The following is a 17,839-nucleotide window of genomic DNA, read 5'->3' on the forward strand; positions in this document are numbered from 1 at the left end:
TATCTGAACCCCTAATTAATATTTTTAGTACCCTCACACTTTTCATAGGATATAACTCTGCCTGTGTAAACCACCCAGCCTCCCACTTAACCTGCATGAATTCCGTGTTCATTTTTATACACAGTATGTGCCTGGGAAGTCTCAAGATTAACAGAATTGTTTCCTCTTTAGTCCACGTGAGGTACATATTGTTTGGAAGCACTCTAAAGGAAGCTGATCCCCTAAAATGGATTGTAAGCTCTTTTGCCATATCTCTGACTGACTGTTTTTCTTGGCTGGGATTAAATCCAATGAGTTGGAGTGCATCGTATATATTTTTTTTTCAATTTGTATTTTCCTTAATGTGTTACAGTGTTTCTTAAAATGAAAATACAGCGTACAGGAATCCCTGGAAAAACATCCTCACTGAAGAACTAGTGCCCTTTACAGAAGAAACTATAGCCCAACCCATGCACAGTGGTTGTAGGATGGCAAATTGATGTGTTTCACTAAGTTTGTCTCTTGTTCTGTTGTGGATTATTACATCAATTCTGTCCTAATAAAACCTTTCTGCATCCTGACCCCCTGATACCTGTATTTGCAAATCAAAGAAGATAAAGACCCACCAAAATAATTCAAATTTCAGGATCCCAAGCAAGGTGGAATATAATATTCATTGATTCCTGTGATCCTTAGAGGACTTTAGAGGGAGAGAATTCTTGTGCATCTAGAGGTCCTCTGTTTTAACAGAACTGAAGACCCAGGATCTGTGGTTTTTGTCAAAATGTATGAGACACTCAGTAATAAAGCAGTCTTTAGGCCATGAGACAAGGTTGTAGGATTATAGAGCTATAGCCTCTGACTCACGCCACATGAAGTCAGGATCTTTTCAGAGGGTATGGTGGACTGAGTGTGGTCCAACCTGCAGTTCCTTTACTTTCATCTTTTCACAGACCTCGTGAGCTCAACCAGGAGGCACTTTGTCCTTAAGAACCAGAGTCGTAAAGTGTGAAAGAAACACTCCTGAGAAAGTGGCTTGACAGGGAGTAGGAGCCGTTATTTGCCCTTCCTCAGAAAATCCTTCTCTCTACAGAGCCATACAACTTTTCATGGTTTTAGTCAAACTTTCCTGGCAGATAGAGATTGGACCTCACAAAGGATTGATGTGTTATCCTTGTCCACCACCTCCAGTGGTTCTCAGACAGTGCTGGGCATTCGGATGATGTGGACAGTGTTTAACAGTGCAGATGCCCTGGCTTTACACAGACACGGAAAAGTGGTATCTCGGGGGTAGGACATAAGCATCAATATATTTTAAAGCTCACCAACTGCTTTGAATGTGAGCCCAATTGAGAATAATTCTGTATGCACTGCATATCACACTTTAATTTTCACAAATATCATTCAGATATACTGTTAAAATGTATGTTTTGATTCATAGGGGATGGGTTTTACCTTAGATTCTGTATTTCTAATAAGGCGCTACCAAGGCTTTCATTACTTTCATGTAATTGCACATTGATGACTATAACTACCAAGAAATTGAATTGAGGTGTTTTAGAAATTAAACCCTTTGCAACATAGGAATACACCAAATCCACAAAAAAATAAAAAAAATTAGGCATGGTGTCACCTGCCTGTAGTGGCAGCTGAGCCAGGAGGATATCTCAAGCCTGGGAGTTGGGGGTTGCAGTGAACGGTGATCTTGCCACTGCACTCGACCCTGGCTAAAGAGTGAGACCCTGTCTCTGAGGAAAAAAAGAAACCAAAATACCTATTGGATATGTTATATTGGGATGAATTTTATTAACATTGAAACAGATTTAAAAACTACAGCTTTACAATGAAATTTAATAATCATATATATACAAGATCAAATTTAATCATTATGCAATAGGAGCAACATATCCACAAAAAATGTAGACTTTCCAGCCTACTATATCCAGAGAACACACCATTGGACTTAATTTGATGACCCACCAACATACATGTAACAATCTATATCAGATGAAGGCTTGGAAAAGTAAAAACATACATGTCTTGAAAACTTACTCATATTTCAATTAGTTAAAGTGTCGCTGTGATTCATAGATATCCCACAATACCAAAATGTAAACATCTCATGCCCATCCACAAGTGAGAACAAGTATGAACACAGCACAACTAGACAATCATGAGACCCCATAATAGATCCCATATTCTCTAATAACCTCACAGTAGAATCCTACACTTCAATACCTAAAATTCAGAATTCACAATAAATTTCATGTGCTGTAAACATCTGAACATAGAAAGTTCCTTCAAATGTTCAGAACACTCGCAAATCCCAAAGAAAGAATTTCACGTATGTGGTCTCACCCTGGAATACAGCCACCACTAACCAATGGCCCCAGGTGCATATAGCCAAGCCGGACTCCTTCATTTCTAACTTTCTTCCTCCAGTAGTGACTTTTAATGTGTGTATGTGTGTGTGTGTATGTGTGTGTGTGTGTGTGTTTGTGCATGCATCGATTCTCAAACTGATATTACTGGAACACAACCAGAGACCTTTTGCCTTGCTTGTTCCTCCTCTTGCTACCTCTGGCCCTCCCACCTAGACAAGGGACTTTGCTAGTTTTCAGGGACATCTGGTCTGTTTCTTCCTTGTGTGATTTGTGCAGCAAGTAATTGTCCTTTTTCATCTCACTCTTGTATTTTGGTGGATGAATCACGACCGCATTGGAAGGCAGGGTGGATTCAATTTTTCTGAAGTTGAATTCAGGCTTTGGTCGGTTTTGTTCCTGGAGGCACTTCCACTGATCTAAGGACAGTTGTCTACTTGTCGCTTTTTCCAAGAGCTTTTGCAACTCATGCAACTTGATGCAAGAGTCACTTTTGAGCTCTCTTTGGATTGCTCCCTTGCCTGTGTCTTCAGCCTCAAAGGCTCTTGATTTCTCTCCTGTTGATGCATGCCCACTGTATCTCTCCAATTCACTCTTCTGGATGTAAAAGAGGACATAGGCATGTTGACTCAGGACAGAAGAAATATCACAGACGGTTACCTTAGCATCATCCATTTTGCACCACTGGCCATTCCCAGCTTTTACGTAGCAGAAGTAATGTCCACTTTCACAGCTCCTCCCAGCGTGGACCAGCACAGCATAGAGGAGGTAAAGAAGGGGTCCTCCTTTCTGCTGAGACATGTATGGTCGCATGTCAAGACACTCGGGATATTGCACTTCTTTTGCAATTTTGTTGCCTGTGATATCTGAGAACCTTTTCAATACAAAGATCAGGACCTTGGAAGCAGTGTGCAAATTCAAGGACTTGGAAGCAGGTACCTTCTTTAGACAACTACCACAATGATAGGCATTCTCTCCATCCAGGTGTTCGGGCTTCACCAAATGTTGCAAAGCTCGGCTCACACTCGGAGCTGCTTCGATATCCAGGGCAATGTCCAGATAAGGGTCAAAGGTGTCTGAAATGCCATGGCATTGGAGACACTTGATTTGAGACCTCCAGGATCCTCCAAATATTTTATGGATTAGGGTTGTGTCCTCAAAGTGACCATCTAACGGCCTCTGCCCAGACAGACAAGCTTTCTTCATGGCATCCACAGTGAACATTAGAAACTCATGAGCATCTTCCTGCTTGTATCTATGGAAGCCAGCAGCCAGTGCAAGCGAGGGCTCAAAAACATGGCCAGGATGCTGCAGCACCCGTGTAACATGAGCTTGCATAGTGCAGAGCATGCAGAATTTCTGACGACGACAGGTTAGAGAATGCTCCCAGGACAGCATGCAGTTGGCAAGGGGTGGTGTGTAGGTCAGACACTGCAGTGCAGCGTTCATGTAGCAGGTGTTTCCCACATTGCAGAGCCCAGCACCAACCCCATAAGGTCTCTTCCACGTCAACAGAAGTTTGTCCTTGGGAGCCGATTGTTTTCTCCCAGGAACCTCACTATAATGCATCTATCTTAATATATCTATCTTAGATAACGGCGAAGAATTCTCAGGTGGGTAACGACTGGGGTGATCTTTAACATCAGGTGAATTTGGCTGAGAAGTTTTCAGTTTTGGAAAGGCATTGAAATGAGGCTCACCTCCCCTGTGGAGTAAAGCAGCCTCCATGTCTCCAGCAGCAGGATCACAAGGCTTCCCTGCTCGGATCTCAACTCGAGGAAGAAAAATTCCCCTTCTGAGACCATCTTCAAATGGCAGGTTTGTCTCCACATCAGCCTTTTTATAGCTCATCCAACTCACCACGCCCACTCACTACGTACAACATGCACCAATCAAGTCCAAGCACTTAATCGGATTAGGAAGCCTTAGGGCGTGTGCTCTGGAATTCCCCAGATAATCCGATCAGCACCCTCCCCATTACTCTTTGTAGAACACCTGTGGCAGATTCAACTATCAGGATCCTGCATAAATATCCTCAGAGTGGGCCAGGGCTGGGCTGGTGGGCATATATTTGTCTTAGCTCTTTGAAAACAATAATGGAGGAACATTAGTTATTAAGGAAGAAGTTGGACTCACACTTCCTGATTTTAATTCTTCCTACAAAGCTACAGTTACTAAGGCAGAATGACACTGGTGTGAGATCAGACATAGAGACCAAGGGAAAAGAATAGATGGCCCAGAAATGACCCTCCTTCTATGGTCAATTGACGTGAATGATTGGTACAAAGATATCAACACCTTTCAGTGTGGAAAGGATGGTATTTTCAAAAAATGCTGCTGTGAAATTTAGATTTCCCCACTCAGCCCTCAACTTACAGAAAGATGCTTCCCCTTCTCAGACTTCAAATTGCAGCGTTAGTCATCTCGTCCGCACTTTCATGGCTCATGCCTCCCACCACAGCCAGCACACCCACTCACTAGGTAAAAGGTCAACAATCAGATCTAATCTATTAATAGCCTCAGGGGTTTTACAGCGGGGAGAGAATCCCATGGGACTTATCCACATTACTATTTATTGAACACCTAAAGCATATTTAGATATCAGTATTCTCTATAAATACCCTGAGAGTACCACTGAGTTGGGGTGATGGGTTTCCCTCTGTCTGGCTTCTTCCAAAAGAAAGGGAAGGAATAACATGGGAAGAAGTGACATGTGTATCCCTCTGTGTGTGTGTGTGTGTGTTCATCCATACTTTCATGCATTTAATCTGCAAAGTACTAAAATGCCTTACGATACTGAATAAGAAGAAGTTGGACCCATCCTTCCTGATTTTATGTCTTACTACAAACTACATTAATAAGTCAATGTGTTACTGGCATAAGATCAGACCTAGAGAACAAAGGTGCAGAATAGGTAGTCCAGATATAACCCCTGCAATCTGTGGTGGACTGGTTTGAGTGACTGATACAAGGGTATCAAAACTTTAAGGGAGAAAGCACAGTCTTTACAAAATATGGTGTTGTGAAACTTAGATATCCACAGGAAACCCCAAAAGTTGGACCTTACACAAAATGCTACACAAAATACTAAAATTTATCTTGAAATTGATGAAAGACTAAATGTACAAAGTAAACTATGAAACAATTGGAAGATCACATGGGAAATGTGTTCATGGAATGAAATTTCTGGGGATTTCTTGGATAAGACACCAAAGAACAGGTATCAAAAAAAATAACTAAATTAGGGGTTTTCAAAATTAAAACTTTTATTCATCAAGGCCACTGTAAAATGAGTGACAATAAAACACACAGGATGGGAGAAAATATTTTCCAGATATGTATGTGATAAAGGAACAGTATCCAGAATATTAAAACTTTTCTGCAACATAAAAAAAGAAATTAAAAGCAAAAAAAAAAGTATAAAAATAGGCGTTTCTTTAGAAAAGATATACAATGGCCAATGAATTCATAAGGAGATGTTCAACATCGTTATTTATTAGGGAAACACTTATCAAAATACAATGAGATAATGCTCTGCCACTGTGAGGGTAGCTAGGATTAAATCAGTCAATCAATCAATCAATCAGAGCAGAGATTAAGAAGTGTTGTTCAGGATGTAGAAAAATGGAATCTCTATACATTGGTATTAAGAAAGAGAAAATGATGAAATTCTTGTGCAAAACAACATGACCATTCCTCACAAAATTAAACACATAATTATCGCATGATGCAGAAACGTCACTCCTATGTATATAGACAAAGGATTGAAAAGCAGACACTCAAAGAAGTATTTGTGCATGTTTGTTCATACTATCACAGTTCACAAAATCAAGGATGAAAACAACCCAAATATTCAACAGTGGATGAATGAATGAAAAAAATGGGGTGTTTGTGTGTGTGTCATGTAACATCATTTGGCCTTAAAAATACATGAAGTTGTCTATTTTCAGGTTGCTAATCGGGGAGAAATGGTGGAAACAAAGCTTCTATCAACCAATATTAGAGGGGTGAAAACAGCGTTCACTGTGTCTGTACAAATAAGTAGATGATGGAAATGAAAATGCAGGAAACAGAGCTCCGTCTGGCTCTCCAGAGGCATTTTAGGAATAATTCTTTGAGGCACAAGGCAAGGTGAAAAATCGGCCAGTCACCAAAGGACAAATACTTGAGGATTCATGGCATATGAGTTTTCTAGAGCATTCTCATCCACAGTGACAGAAAGGAGAACTGTAGTTTGGAAGGACTTCCCAGAGGGAAAATGTGGAGTTAAGGTTTGAAGTTTACAGAATTTCAGTTGGGAAAATGAGCAGTTGCTGAGATGGATGGTGGTTAGGGTTACACCTCAAGGTGAATGCACTGAATGTCACAGAATCACAAATGGAAATACAATTAAAATGCTGCATTTTATATTAAGTACATTTTAGCACAATAAAAATGCAAAGTACAACATGAAATAGGTGTAAATACAAATATTTATTTCTCTTACACAAAATATATGTTCTTAAAACCCTGCAGGTATACCAATATATGTGTTTAAAAAATACTTCAAAATAGTAAACAACAGAATGCATTGTTTCCAGAGACCATTAATTGAAATGTAATTGGATTAAGTTTATTGGGTTAGGTCACGCCTGCAACTGCCCACCACGCAACTGTATAAAAGTCAGTGTGGACAGGAAGCGTCCCTCAGTGCCCCTGCCCAGGAGTACCAGCTGCTGCATCTCACCCAGAGGAGATTTTCCAGCATGGACTCAACTCCTCTGAAATCCTACTGAGGGACAGGAGGTGAACACTTGGATTTCAGGTTGGTTTCTTTCACCAATTTATTTTTCAGACTATACTTCAGAAAAATACTAGAGTAAAAAATATACAGATATAACATTGTGGTTTTAACTTGTGGGGTAAGGGTTTTTGTTCTTTTTAATTGTATTTCTTTGAAAAGAGACTAAAATGTTCAGTTTAATGTCAATTATTTCATAAAAATTTACATTCCTAAGGAAATATACCCAGCCCACTGACTTTGTGGGTAAACAGATAAACAGTTTTGGAAAGCTAGTGGTTTTGGCCATGAATATGTGAAGCCTAAATATTTCATTTGCTCATCATTTATTCAAACATATTCATTATGCATTCATTTGAAACTAGATAGATAGTGGGGTTCTGAAGATAGAGTAGTAATTGAAAGACTGTAGACCACAAACTTCCAGTTTAGTAGGAAAATAAAAAACATTTGCATGGGATTTTGTGTTTGGAAACTGTATATTTTAATGTCAAAATGACAATTCAAATTTTAATAGCTCATTGTTAAACTGATGAGATTGTCAGCTAAAGAGAAAGGGAATCCACACAAAAATTTACAGCAGTTGCAGAGAGAGAATGAAGAGCTGAGCTCAGGAGCCTGGTGGTGTCATGGTGCAACATCAGAGGTTTTCCATCCACTGTGTTCCTGGTGATTACTGGGCACGTTCCCCAACCTCCCGCCATAGACTCCAACCTTCTTTATTTTGCCAGAGAGTTTTTAATTTCAAAAGGGTTGTTAATTCTGACTTCAGGATTTTTGTGTCTGGCCATCTGAGGGAAGTTTAGATGAACGTGAAAAAGGAAATTTTATGGATTCACAATTAGGAATAGTCAAAGGGAAACTTGACTTATGATTCTGCAATTAGTCTCTTAGGGGACACAGGCACTAAATAAAGTTGCAAACAGACAGATTAATGTATAGTGATATATTAGAAACTAGGTCAAGATATCTTTTACCTACTTATCTTATGTTAAGAGCTTAAGATGTTTGGACAATTTTCCCCAGGAGATTCATTTTAAACTGTAATTCGCATGAAAAAATACATACGATTTTACTATTTAAAAAGTGTAGCTGGACTTCCTTATCCACCCACTTCTGTGGATTCAACCAATTGCAGACTGAAAATGTTCAGAAAATAAAATTTCCACAAAGTTTCAAAAAGCAAAAGTTGAATTTACGCTGCAACTGTGAGTACTATGTTGAATCCACACAAATGAAGTGCGGTGTAAGCATGTTATTACGTATTATAAGTAATCTAGAGATGATTAAGAGTGTTTGGGTCGATGCGCAGAGGTTATATGCACATTTGATATTAGAAACGTGAGCATCCACACGTTTATATCCCCAGGGCATGTAGAACCAATCCCCCAAGGATACTAGGCAGGACTGTACAAAAGAATCCCGCAGAGAATTATTATCCTGCCCATTTAATGAACAGGCTGTGATAGAAAGTGAATATCGCTAACACGAAATCCTACTGGATCGGGGATGGCTCAGGGTGGAGGACGTGTAGCACCGACTTTGAATGGCGGAGCCTGGTTCCGGTGGTGCCCCGCTATGATTGAGTTGTGCGGACGCCTTCCCCATGCAGGCCCCTCCCATTATGCAATCCGCAGCACAACCCAATCACACCGGCCCTGCTGGCCAATCTCCGGGCTCCGTGCCTTCGTAAGGACTCTTAAAGGACTTGCCCGAGACCTCGCTCTCAGAGCACTATTCAACCTGCCACAGGCAGGGAACACTCTCCCCCGCGCCCTGGCTGTGTGTGCCGAGCTGGGAGCTGACATTCCTCCTTCACTTAAGGCACAGATCAAGGCACAGTTTTTCAAGAACTAGGATAAAGACTGAGGTTGGCCGATATAATCCCGTGCACAGAACCTTTACCATGTATGGTTACCGACGCCCAAGAAGCCCCAGCGAGTCCTGGACAGGAACCGAGGACGACGATGCAGGAGAGAGCAGGTGTGTTTGAGTGTGTCTCTGCCTCGGGGTACCAGTAGGTTGACGTGTGACTGTGTGTGTGTGTTTGTGTGTGTGTGTGTGCGTGCATGCGTGAATGTGTGCTAGACAGCCACGCTGGGGCAGAGATGGCATCCTGGAATGCCGTGACATTGAATGTTCTGAATTAGGATAGCAGGGGAGGCACCAGCCCTGCAGAGTCAGCCACCTGCTCTGGCCAGGGTGGGTGCATTTCTGTCAGTGGCCTTGTCTCGGGGTGCCCCGCACTGTCAATCCACGTCTCCTCTCTAAATGGAAGTTGTGTCTCCCACGTGTAGAAAGGACTAGTGCGGGCATGATCTAAGGGTTCTACCTCCTGCTCCCTAGGAGAGGCAAGCATTCCCACCATCTCTACTCCATTCACACTGTAACTGCATAGATGCAGGGGTCAAATACCCGGAATAACAATGTTTTCCACTAAAGTCCACAGACCAAATGACATGTCCCCCTTCTCATGTGGGTGAGCTCCTGAGGTAGTCAACTGCTTCTTGTGGTCACCACCCTTTATCACATGCCACCCCCAACTCAGGGAAGACCCTTTAGAAGGGCCGAGGGTGGGAGGTGGGCTTTAGGGCACCAGGTGGGTGCCTATTTGGAGTTGAACGGAAGTGCATGTGGCCGTGGGCCACGGTGGGAATGTGGGCAGGATGACAGATGCAGCTGTGGGCTGTGAGAAGTGGTCTCTCTGTCACTGTGTGGAAGCCTCACTGGTCCCCCTCTGTCCTGCAGCTTGACTCCTGGACAACTGAATCCACCCAAACGTCAGCACCTGGAGCACCTGGAGTGTCCCAGGACAGGTAAGACATTTTCCCTGCTTTTCCTGGAGTTCCCACTGCCCAGAACCTACAGTAATGAAAGGAGAGGATGCTTCCTCCAGGGTGAGGGAAAAGGCATCCTTGGTCCTCGTGGGCAGGTGTTCTGTGGGTGGCCTCTGCAGGGGTTTGGCTTCCTACAGGTCACACTCTTAACTCTGGATCCTGCAGAACCACAGCCTTCTCCCTCGCTCTGCTGTCTCCACAGGTGCAGAAACACCTCCAGTTGAAGGAGCTCCTCACTTGGACTCATGCCAGCCCCTGGAACCACCCCAGGTAAGTTCCTCTTTCCTGGGTGGCAAAGATTGGACATTACTGCCTAAAATCCAGGCTCCAAGGGGCATGCAGGGGGTGCACATTCAAGGATAGTCAGCATGAGAGCAAACTGTGGGAGGGAATTGGTCTTCTAAAGTAGTAGAGGGTAGAGTTTCTGGTGGGTCCCTCCCCATCAGCACCACCTGTAGCCTGGTTTGAAGTTAGAGCACTGTCTCTCCACAGGAGCAATGTGAGTCCAGCACAGAGGTGCTCATGGTGGTCCTGGAACCAGGGACAGGGCTGCACCTGAGCCTGGGAGAAGAAGTCATCATCGTGGCCCCACAGACAGCCCTGCAGATGACCCTTGGCAATGTGATCCTGGTGGTGGTCCCTGAGCATGTCCTCAGGTCAGTGGAAGGTCTGCAGTTACCCGTGGAGACCCACTGCATCTTGCCCTGTGCTGCTGATGTCACCTGGGAGTTCCACGTTCAAAGTGGAGACCCTCTGGCCATGGGAGCAGAGGAGATGGTTGTCCTGCAGGTAGAAGAGGAGGCTGCTCCCCCCAACCTCCAGCCCTTGGTGAGGCCCCCAGGAAACCAGGTTGCTGGGATCAGCCCTTCTCTCCTGATGACTCCGTTCTATGTTCCTTGCTTCCTGATGGCTGCCCCCTGGCGCTTCCCCCTGCCACCCACTCCCAGTCCCACGAGACTCCCTCGGCCAACCGACTGCAGCTTCAACCTCTGTGGTCTGGAGCCTGTGCCCAGCTCTGCCCTCCGACCTCTGCCCCCTTCGCCAAGCCCAGGGCCCCCGATGTGCCGCAAGGTTCACTTTAGACCTCCCAGCAGAGCACGGCGATGTCTGTTCCCAAAGTGATGGACCCCAGAGTTTCGCTGAGTCAGGGATTGATTGAGTCCCTGTTAGTGCACCCCCACAACGTGGAGGGAGAGTCGCGCCAGTGACATTTGCTTCTCCCTGGCTGTGACCTCCCATCATCCCTTGTTCTGGACGTCAGAGGGCCCCACACACTGCAGGGAGGGGGAACTTCAAGGACTTAAGATAACAGCTATTGCGTTGATGGATACCGCAGTTACCCTGATTTGATTAATTCACGTTTATGCCTGTATGAAAACATCACATGTACCCTGTGAATACTTATGACTGTTATATATCCATAATAATTAAAAATAAAACATTTTTAAAAACATTCGGGCTGTTGATTGGAGTCTGTGTGACTGCTCTGTCTTGCTTGAGACCTCAATGTGATTTAGACTAAATGGTCTTCATAATGGAAACACTACACACGCATTTAACTAAAAGTTATGATACACCTCGACTACAAGGATAACATGAGGAGTGTTGGGTGTGTGTCCTGGTGAAGGGTGGATCTGCGGTGTAACTAGCAGTATATGGGACAGGAAAGGAAAAATTCACATAAAAATGAAACACCAGGAAGTGAAAAATGAGGATGTTACTTATCAATAAGAAGAAAGATCTAGAAGAATTGAAATATTTCAAAGCACTCTTGGACATTCATAAGTCAAGAATAGCCCCTGACCTGGCCCCGGCTTTAGAAGGACCCACTGTGGCAGAAATGATCAAACCTCCCATTTCTGGTACCTACTTGGCTTCAATTTCCTGAAAAATGTCACCGAACCCCTTCCAAAATTTGCAACGGCTTTTCTGGGCTGCTCCTCCCAAGTCCAGACTGGGAGCCAGTGTTAGCACCCGTAGTCCTACGAGTTGGCCTGGCTGGACCTTAGCAAGGGTTTGGACAGAGCTGGGGCCCAAATTGAGACCTGTGTGCAGTGCTTATCATACTCAAATATGCGCGAACTTCACTCAGAGACATTGTCCATATGCACATTTTGATGCGCCAGGGCTGGCTTTTATTTCTGGGTTCTGTATTTCAACAAAGCTCTAGGACCTGCAAGGATCTGGTTATTCTCAGGTAAACAGACTTTGACAATTACGACTAACAAGAAATTGATTGAGATGTTTGATAAGCAAAGCACCTATTTGATCTGCCATATTACGATGACTTTTATTAACATTGAAACAGATTATAAAAAGATGCGTTACAATAAAGTTTAATAATGAATATACCACATCAAGCGAATATCCTCCATAAGTGTTTTCAGTGAAACACTTCCATAGATAAAGACTCTTCTTTCAGGACAGGAAACAGCTTAAAAAATGCAGGTCCCAAAGGTGAGTTCTCTATGGAGAGTTTCCCAAATTTCAGTCACTGACACATCAAATACAGATTGATCGCACACCTTCCAATTTAAATCACAGGTTAATACATTCCCTCGTGTTTCTATTCAGTTTATTATAAATGTAACTTAATTAAAATAATTTACATGCTAGTTTGATAAGTTTCATTTTACATACAATTTGAGTTTACTCAATTCCATCAGGAAATGTCTGTGGGTCTGTGTCCAGCATGGCCTGGAGTCCCACCATCAGCACAAGCTCCACAGCTGGGGAAGGTGATTCCCCAGACACAGGCTGCTCCCTCCACGGTCCCCTCCTCAGCCCAACAGTCCCCTCCCAGCCCATGAGGCTGGAGGCCGAGTCTCCTTCCACCTGGTGTCTCACTCCAAGTCACTGTCCTCAGAGGATGAGGAAAGCCGAAGGTCCTCATACAGCACACTCAGTGGGACCTGGGCACAGTGACCCTCAGACTTCTCTGGGACTTGAGGGCTCTGAGCGGGAGGGCCTGGCTTCTCAGGAGGGAGGCAGGAGGGAGCCAGCAGAAGCCTGGAGCTCAGCATCCACTGTCCAGTCTCCTGAAGGCCATCCTGATGGGCTGGCCTGGAGCAGGGCTGGGTGAGGGGAGACGGGGCTCAGTGCAGCCCTGGACAGGGTTCAGGAGAGGTCTGTGCTGTGGAGGCTGCAGGTCAGTGCCAGCTTTCTGGTCCAGTTTCCTCCTGCTGTCTTGCGGTGCTTCTTTCAGTCCAAATGTATTTATACTGAGTGGAGACTGAGGGGTCTGGAGACCCCCAACTCAGCACTCTGAGTGTATTGCAGGGTAAGGAAGGGCTGAGTCCGAGTTTATTTAGGGATTCTGACAAATCTGGGTGTGGATTTGGGCAGATCTCTTGCCTCCGACTTGAAGCTGACTTTGGGGTCCTGGATCATCTGGGGTCGAAGGCCACCTAGGGAACTTCAAGGGAACAACCATGAGGTCCATTGTCTGTCATAGTCTCAGGAGGTTAACGTCCTGGGGAGAGTGCAGGGATGTGGACAAGGGTGTCAGGGGTGGACACTTGCAGTTTCTTATTTTGTCCAGAAGCTTGAAGACAGCCTCAGCTCAGGTCTTCTTGTGGGAGCCACTGCAGGGCAGATGGGCTTCATGGCCGTGTCTTTACCGGTGAAAACAGGGTCAAGGACAGATTTTATCTCGTTCATGTGGGGAGAGATTGACCTGGGAAGGTACTGCTGCAAAGACACCTAAATATAACATCAATTCAGATTTCCTGTATATCAAGTGAAAGAGGAAACTCACCAAATAAAACGGCATGGGTCATGTAACAGAAGAAATGGCTTGCAAAATGGCTGGCAAAAATGTTTTATGTCCCTTTAAAATATCCCTCTGCATCCCTGCCTCAGGTCAGTGGTGTGGAGGGGAAAGGGAATGTGTTTTGTTCTTTGTGCTGTAGGAAATGGCTCAAGGGAGTTGTCTGGGTGGAGGCCACGAGACCACCTTAGGTGAAGATTGGATTAATCTGGCCAAGGTCATGAGATCGTCCTAGTTGAAGATGGGATTGACCAGAACCCTTAAAATCTCTGTACTTCTGCTTAGAGGGGGGATGCGGCGAATTTGAGACAGGAGTCTGCCAGTCTCCTCATTTTCTGGCAAATTAATAGTCTCCTCTTTCCTTCTCCTAAAACCACTTTCCACATTCTTCTGATGTGGCCTCAGGAACAAGTGCCGAATTTTCTGTAACAGTCACACAAAACAGGCAAAGAAATACTAATGATCATTTTGATGGGGAAAGCATCTCAAATTTGTGAAGAGAAAACAATTTAGAATAACAAATTCATAAATTTTCTCCATCAGATTGAAGATTATGACAGTTTTTTATATCATGCCCTGTTAAATAAGTTGAAAGAAGCACTTTTATTCAGGGTTTTACGGAATAAATATGAATGTTTTCAAGGCAGTTTCATAGGATTGTGTTTTCCTGGAAGGTCTGGGAATATTTATCAGATGCCTTTAGGAGGCATCTGACAAAATCACATCCATATGCCTCTCTAGTACGTTGTTGGCACACATACAGACAATTGTACAACTGCAAAGAAACAGATGAAAACTGACACCAGAAGAATAAGCAAATGGAAACTGAACCCCACAGTCTAGAATGGAATCATTATCTGGGTCTTCACACCAAAGCAGAAGGGAAGGGGGCAGATCTGGGTCACTGACTGGTGAGGTGGGCCAGGGACCTGGCACTAGTCTTACCCTCAGATAAGGGAACAATTCTGTCAGTTCCATCCAGTTTTGCTTCTCAAGGAAAACTGGCAGATAATGTCTAATGATCGAGGTGGCAGTCAGGACAATTTTTTTGGTTTTTGAGACAGAGTCTCACTCTGTTGCCCTGAGTAGAGTGCCATGGCATCAGCCTAGCTCACTGCAACCTCAAACTCAAGCAATCCTACTGCCTCAGCCTCCCAAGTAGCTGGGACTACAGGCGTACGCCACCATGCCCGGCTAATTTTTTTATATATATATTTATAGTTGTCCAGCCGATTACTATATTTTTTTTTAGTAGAGACAGGGTCTCACTCTTCCTCAGCAGGTCTCGAACTCCTGAGCTCAAACAATCTGCTCGCCTCGGCCTCCCAGAGTGCTAGGATTATAGGCATGAGCCACCACACCCAGCCAAGGACAACATTTGAAGATATGAATAACATGTAGTCGAAACCCCAGGGAGGAATTATTCCCAAGGCCTTTGCATCTCCATAAAAACTTCCATCACTAAGTTAGCAAAGGGCCTCTCATCCCCAATTTCACAGATTCTCTCCAACCCCAAAGGGCCACGAATCCAAATACTCTCTGCATCAAAATCCAAAGTCTGACCAACGGCAGGGGGCATGCACAAACCCCTGCAGTCTCCTCTTGTATACCACCCACATCAACCATGACATCAATATGATCAAGACAACCAGAAAACTCGTGCCCTCCTTCTTGCTACCTCTGGTCCTCCTTCCCAGAGAGGGGACTTTATTAGTGCTCAGGGACACCTGGTCTGTCATGTCCCTGACTGGTTTGTGCAGCAGGTAGTTGTCCTGCTCAGCATGATTCTTTTTCATCTCGCTCCTGGACTTCAATTGATGACACATGACTCCATTGGAAGGCAGGGTAGATTCTATTTTTCTGAAGTTGAATTCAGGCTCTGGTAGGTTTTGTTCCTGGAGGCATCGCCTCCAATGTAAGGAGAGTTCTCTAGTTGTTTTCCCGAAGTGCACCTCCAACTCAGGAACCTTGATGCAGGAGACCCTGTTGAGCTCCCCTTGGGTTGCTCCAATATCTGTGTCTTCAGCCCCAAGGGCTCTTGGTTTCTCTTCTATTGATGCACGCCCACCGTCCCTTTCCAATTCACTCTTCTGGATGTAAAAGAGGATGTAGGCCTGCTGACTCAGGACAGAAGAAATGTCACAGGCGATTACCTTAGCATCATCCATTTTCCACCACTGGCCATTCCCAGCTTTTACGTAGCAGAAGTAATGTCCACTTTCACAGCTCCTCCCAGCGTGGACCAGCACAGCATAGAGGAGGTAAAGAAGGGGTCCTCCTTTCTGCTGAGACATGTATGGTCGCATGTCAAGACACTCGGGATATTGCACTTCTTTTGCAATTTTGTTGCCTGTGATATCTGAGAACCTTTTCAATACAAGGATCAGGACCTTGGAAGCAGTGTGCAAATTCAAGGACTTGGAAGCAGGTACCTTCTTTAGACAACTACCGCAATGATAGGCATTCTCTCCATCCAGGTGTTCGGGCTTCACCAAATGTTGCAAAGCTTGGCTCACACTCGGAGCTGCTTCGATATCCAGGGCAATGTCCATGTAAGGGTCAAAGGTGTCTGAAATGCCATGGCAATGGAGACACTTGATTTGAGACCTCCAGTATCCTCCAAATATTTTATGGATTAGGGTTGTGTCCTCAGAGTGACCATCTAAGGGCTTCTGCCCAGACAGACAAGCTTTCTTCATGGCAGCCACAGTGAACATTAGAAACTCATGGGCATCTTCCTGCTTGTATCTATGGAAGCCAGCAGCCAGTGCATGTGAGGGCTTAAAAACATTTCCAGGATGCTGCAGTGCCCTTGTAATATGATCTTGCATAGTGCAGAGCATGCAGAATTTCTGACGACGACAGGTTAGAGAATGCTCCTGGGACAGCATGCAGTTGGCAAGGGGTGGTGTGTAGGTCAGACACTGCAGTGCAGCGTTCATGTAGCAGGTGTTTCCCACATTGCAGAGCCCAGCACCAACCCCATAAGGTCTCTTCCACGTCAGCAGAAGTTTGTCCCTGGGAGCTGATTGTTTTGTCCCAGGAGCCTCTTTCGAATAGAGGTCGGGATCTGTCAGGGATAACAATGATGAGTTCTCACTTAGGTAATAACTGGCATCGTCTTTAACATCAAGTGAATTGGGCTGAGAAAGTTTGAGTTTTGGAAAGACATTGAAAGGAGACTCACCTGCCCTGTGGAGTGAAGCAGCCTCCATGTCTCCAGGAGCAATGATTCCAAGGCTTTCCTGCTGGGATCTCAATTCGAAGAAGGACGCTTCCTCTTCAGAGACCGTCTTCAATTGGCAGGTTTGTCTCCACGTCAGCCTTTTTATGACTCAATCCGACTCACCACACCCACTAACTAGGTACAAGGTTCACCAATCAGGTTTAAGCACCTAATTGGATTAGGAGGATTTAGGGCGTGTGCTCTGGAATTCCCCAGATAATCCGATCAGCACCCTCCCCATTACTCTTTGTAGAACACCTGTGGCAGATTGAACTATCAGAATCCTGCATAAATATCCTGAGGGTGGAACAGGGGTCGGGTGGTGGGCATATATTTGTTTTAGCTCTTTTAAAAGAATGGAGGAACATTAGATATTCAATAAGAAGTTAGACTCACGCTTCCTGATTTTAATTCTCACTGCAAAGCTCTAAGACAGAATGGCACTGGTGTGAGATAAGACATAGAGAGCAAGGGAATAGAACAGATGGCCAAGAAACAACTCCTCCTTCTATGGTCAATTGACGTAAATGATTGGTACAAAGGTATCAACACCTTTCAGTGTGGAAAGGATAGTGTTTTCAAAAAATGCTGCTGTGAAACTTAGATATCCACAAAACAATGTAAATTTTCATCGTTACCTAAAACAATATCACAATTTAAACCAAAATTGATGAAAGAGTAAATGTAGAAAATAAAGTATAAGTGATTTAGAAGAAAGGCGGGGCAAGGTGCATCTGGCCTGTAATGCCAGACTCTGGGAGCTGAGGCCAGTGGATCGCTTGAGCTCAGGACATGGAGACCAGCCTGAGTAAGAGGGAGAACCCATCTCTACTAAAAACGTTAATAGTAAAATTAGCCAGGCACGGT

At 44.4% G+C, this 17,839-nt stretch overlaps 3 protein-coding genes across 3 annotated transcripts; 1 reads left to right on the top strand and 2 right to left on the bottom strand.

The window, feature by feature from the left end:
• Positions 1 to 2,504: 2,504 nt before the first annotated feature.
• Positions 2,505 to 4,088, bottom strand: LOC105811624 (ubiquitin carboxyl-terminal hydrolase 17-like protein 6). Its single transcript, XM_012645875.1, has 2 exons — positions 4,002 to 4,088; positions 2,505 to 3,929 (listed from the first exon to the last, which is right to left on the bottom strand). Exons 1-2 carry the CDS (start codon positions 4,086 to 4,088, stop codon positions 2,505 to 2,507), a joined length of 1,512 nt encoding a protein of 503 aa, XP_012501329.1.
• Positions 4,089 to 9,046: 4,958 nt separating this feature from the next.
• LOC105811625 (proline-rich protein 23D1-like) lies at positions 9,047 to 11,099 on the top strand. The gene is made up of 4 exons (XM_012645876.1): positions 9,047 to 9,123; positions 9,889 to 9,956; positions 10,180 to 10,247; positions 10,470 to 11,099. The coding sequence occupies exons 1-4, from the start codon at positions 9,047 to 9,049 to the stop codon at positions 11,097 to 11,099; spliced, it is 843 nt and encodes a 280-aa protein (XP_012501330.1).
• A 1,721-nt stretch (positions 11,100 to 12,820) lies between these two features.
• LOC105811627 (ubiquitin carboxyl-terminal hydrolase 17-like protein 6) lies at positions 12,821 to 16,961 on the bottom strand. Its single transcript, XM_012645877.1, has 3 exons — positions 16,934 to 16,961; positions 15,474 to 16,816; positions 12,821 to 13,051 (listed from the first exon to the last, which is right to left on the bottom strand). The coding sequence occupies exons 1-3, from the start codon at positions 16,959 to 16,961 to the stop codon at positions 12,821 to 12,823; spliced, it is 1,602 nt and encodes a 533-aa protein (XP_012501331.1).
• Positions 16,962 to 17,839: the final 878 nt, after the last annotated feature.

The sequence above is a fragment of the Propithecus coquereli genome, unplaced genomic scaffold (genome assembly GCF_000956105.1).
Source record: "Propithecus coquereli isolate 6110/MARCELLA unplaced genomic scaffold, Pcoq_1.0 Scaffold238, whole genome shotgun sequence".
Taxonomy (NCBI): domain Eukaryota; kingdom Metazoa; phylum Chordata; class Mammalia; order Primates; family Indriidae; genus Propithecus; species Propithecus coquereli.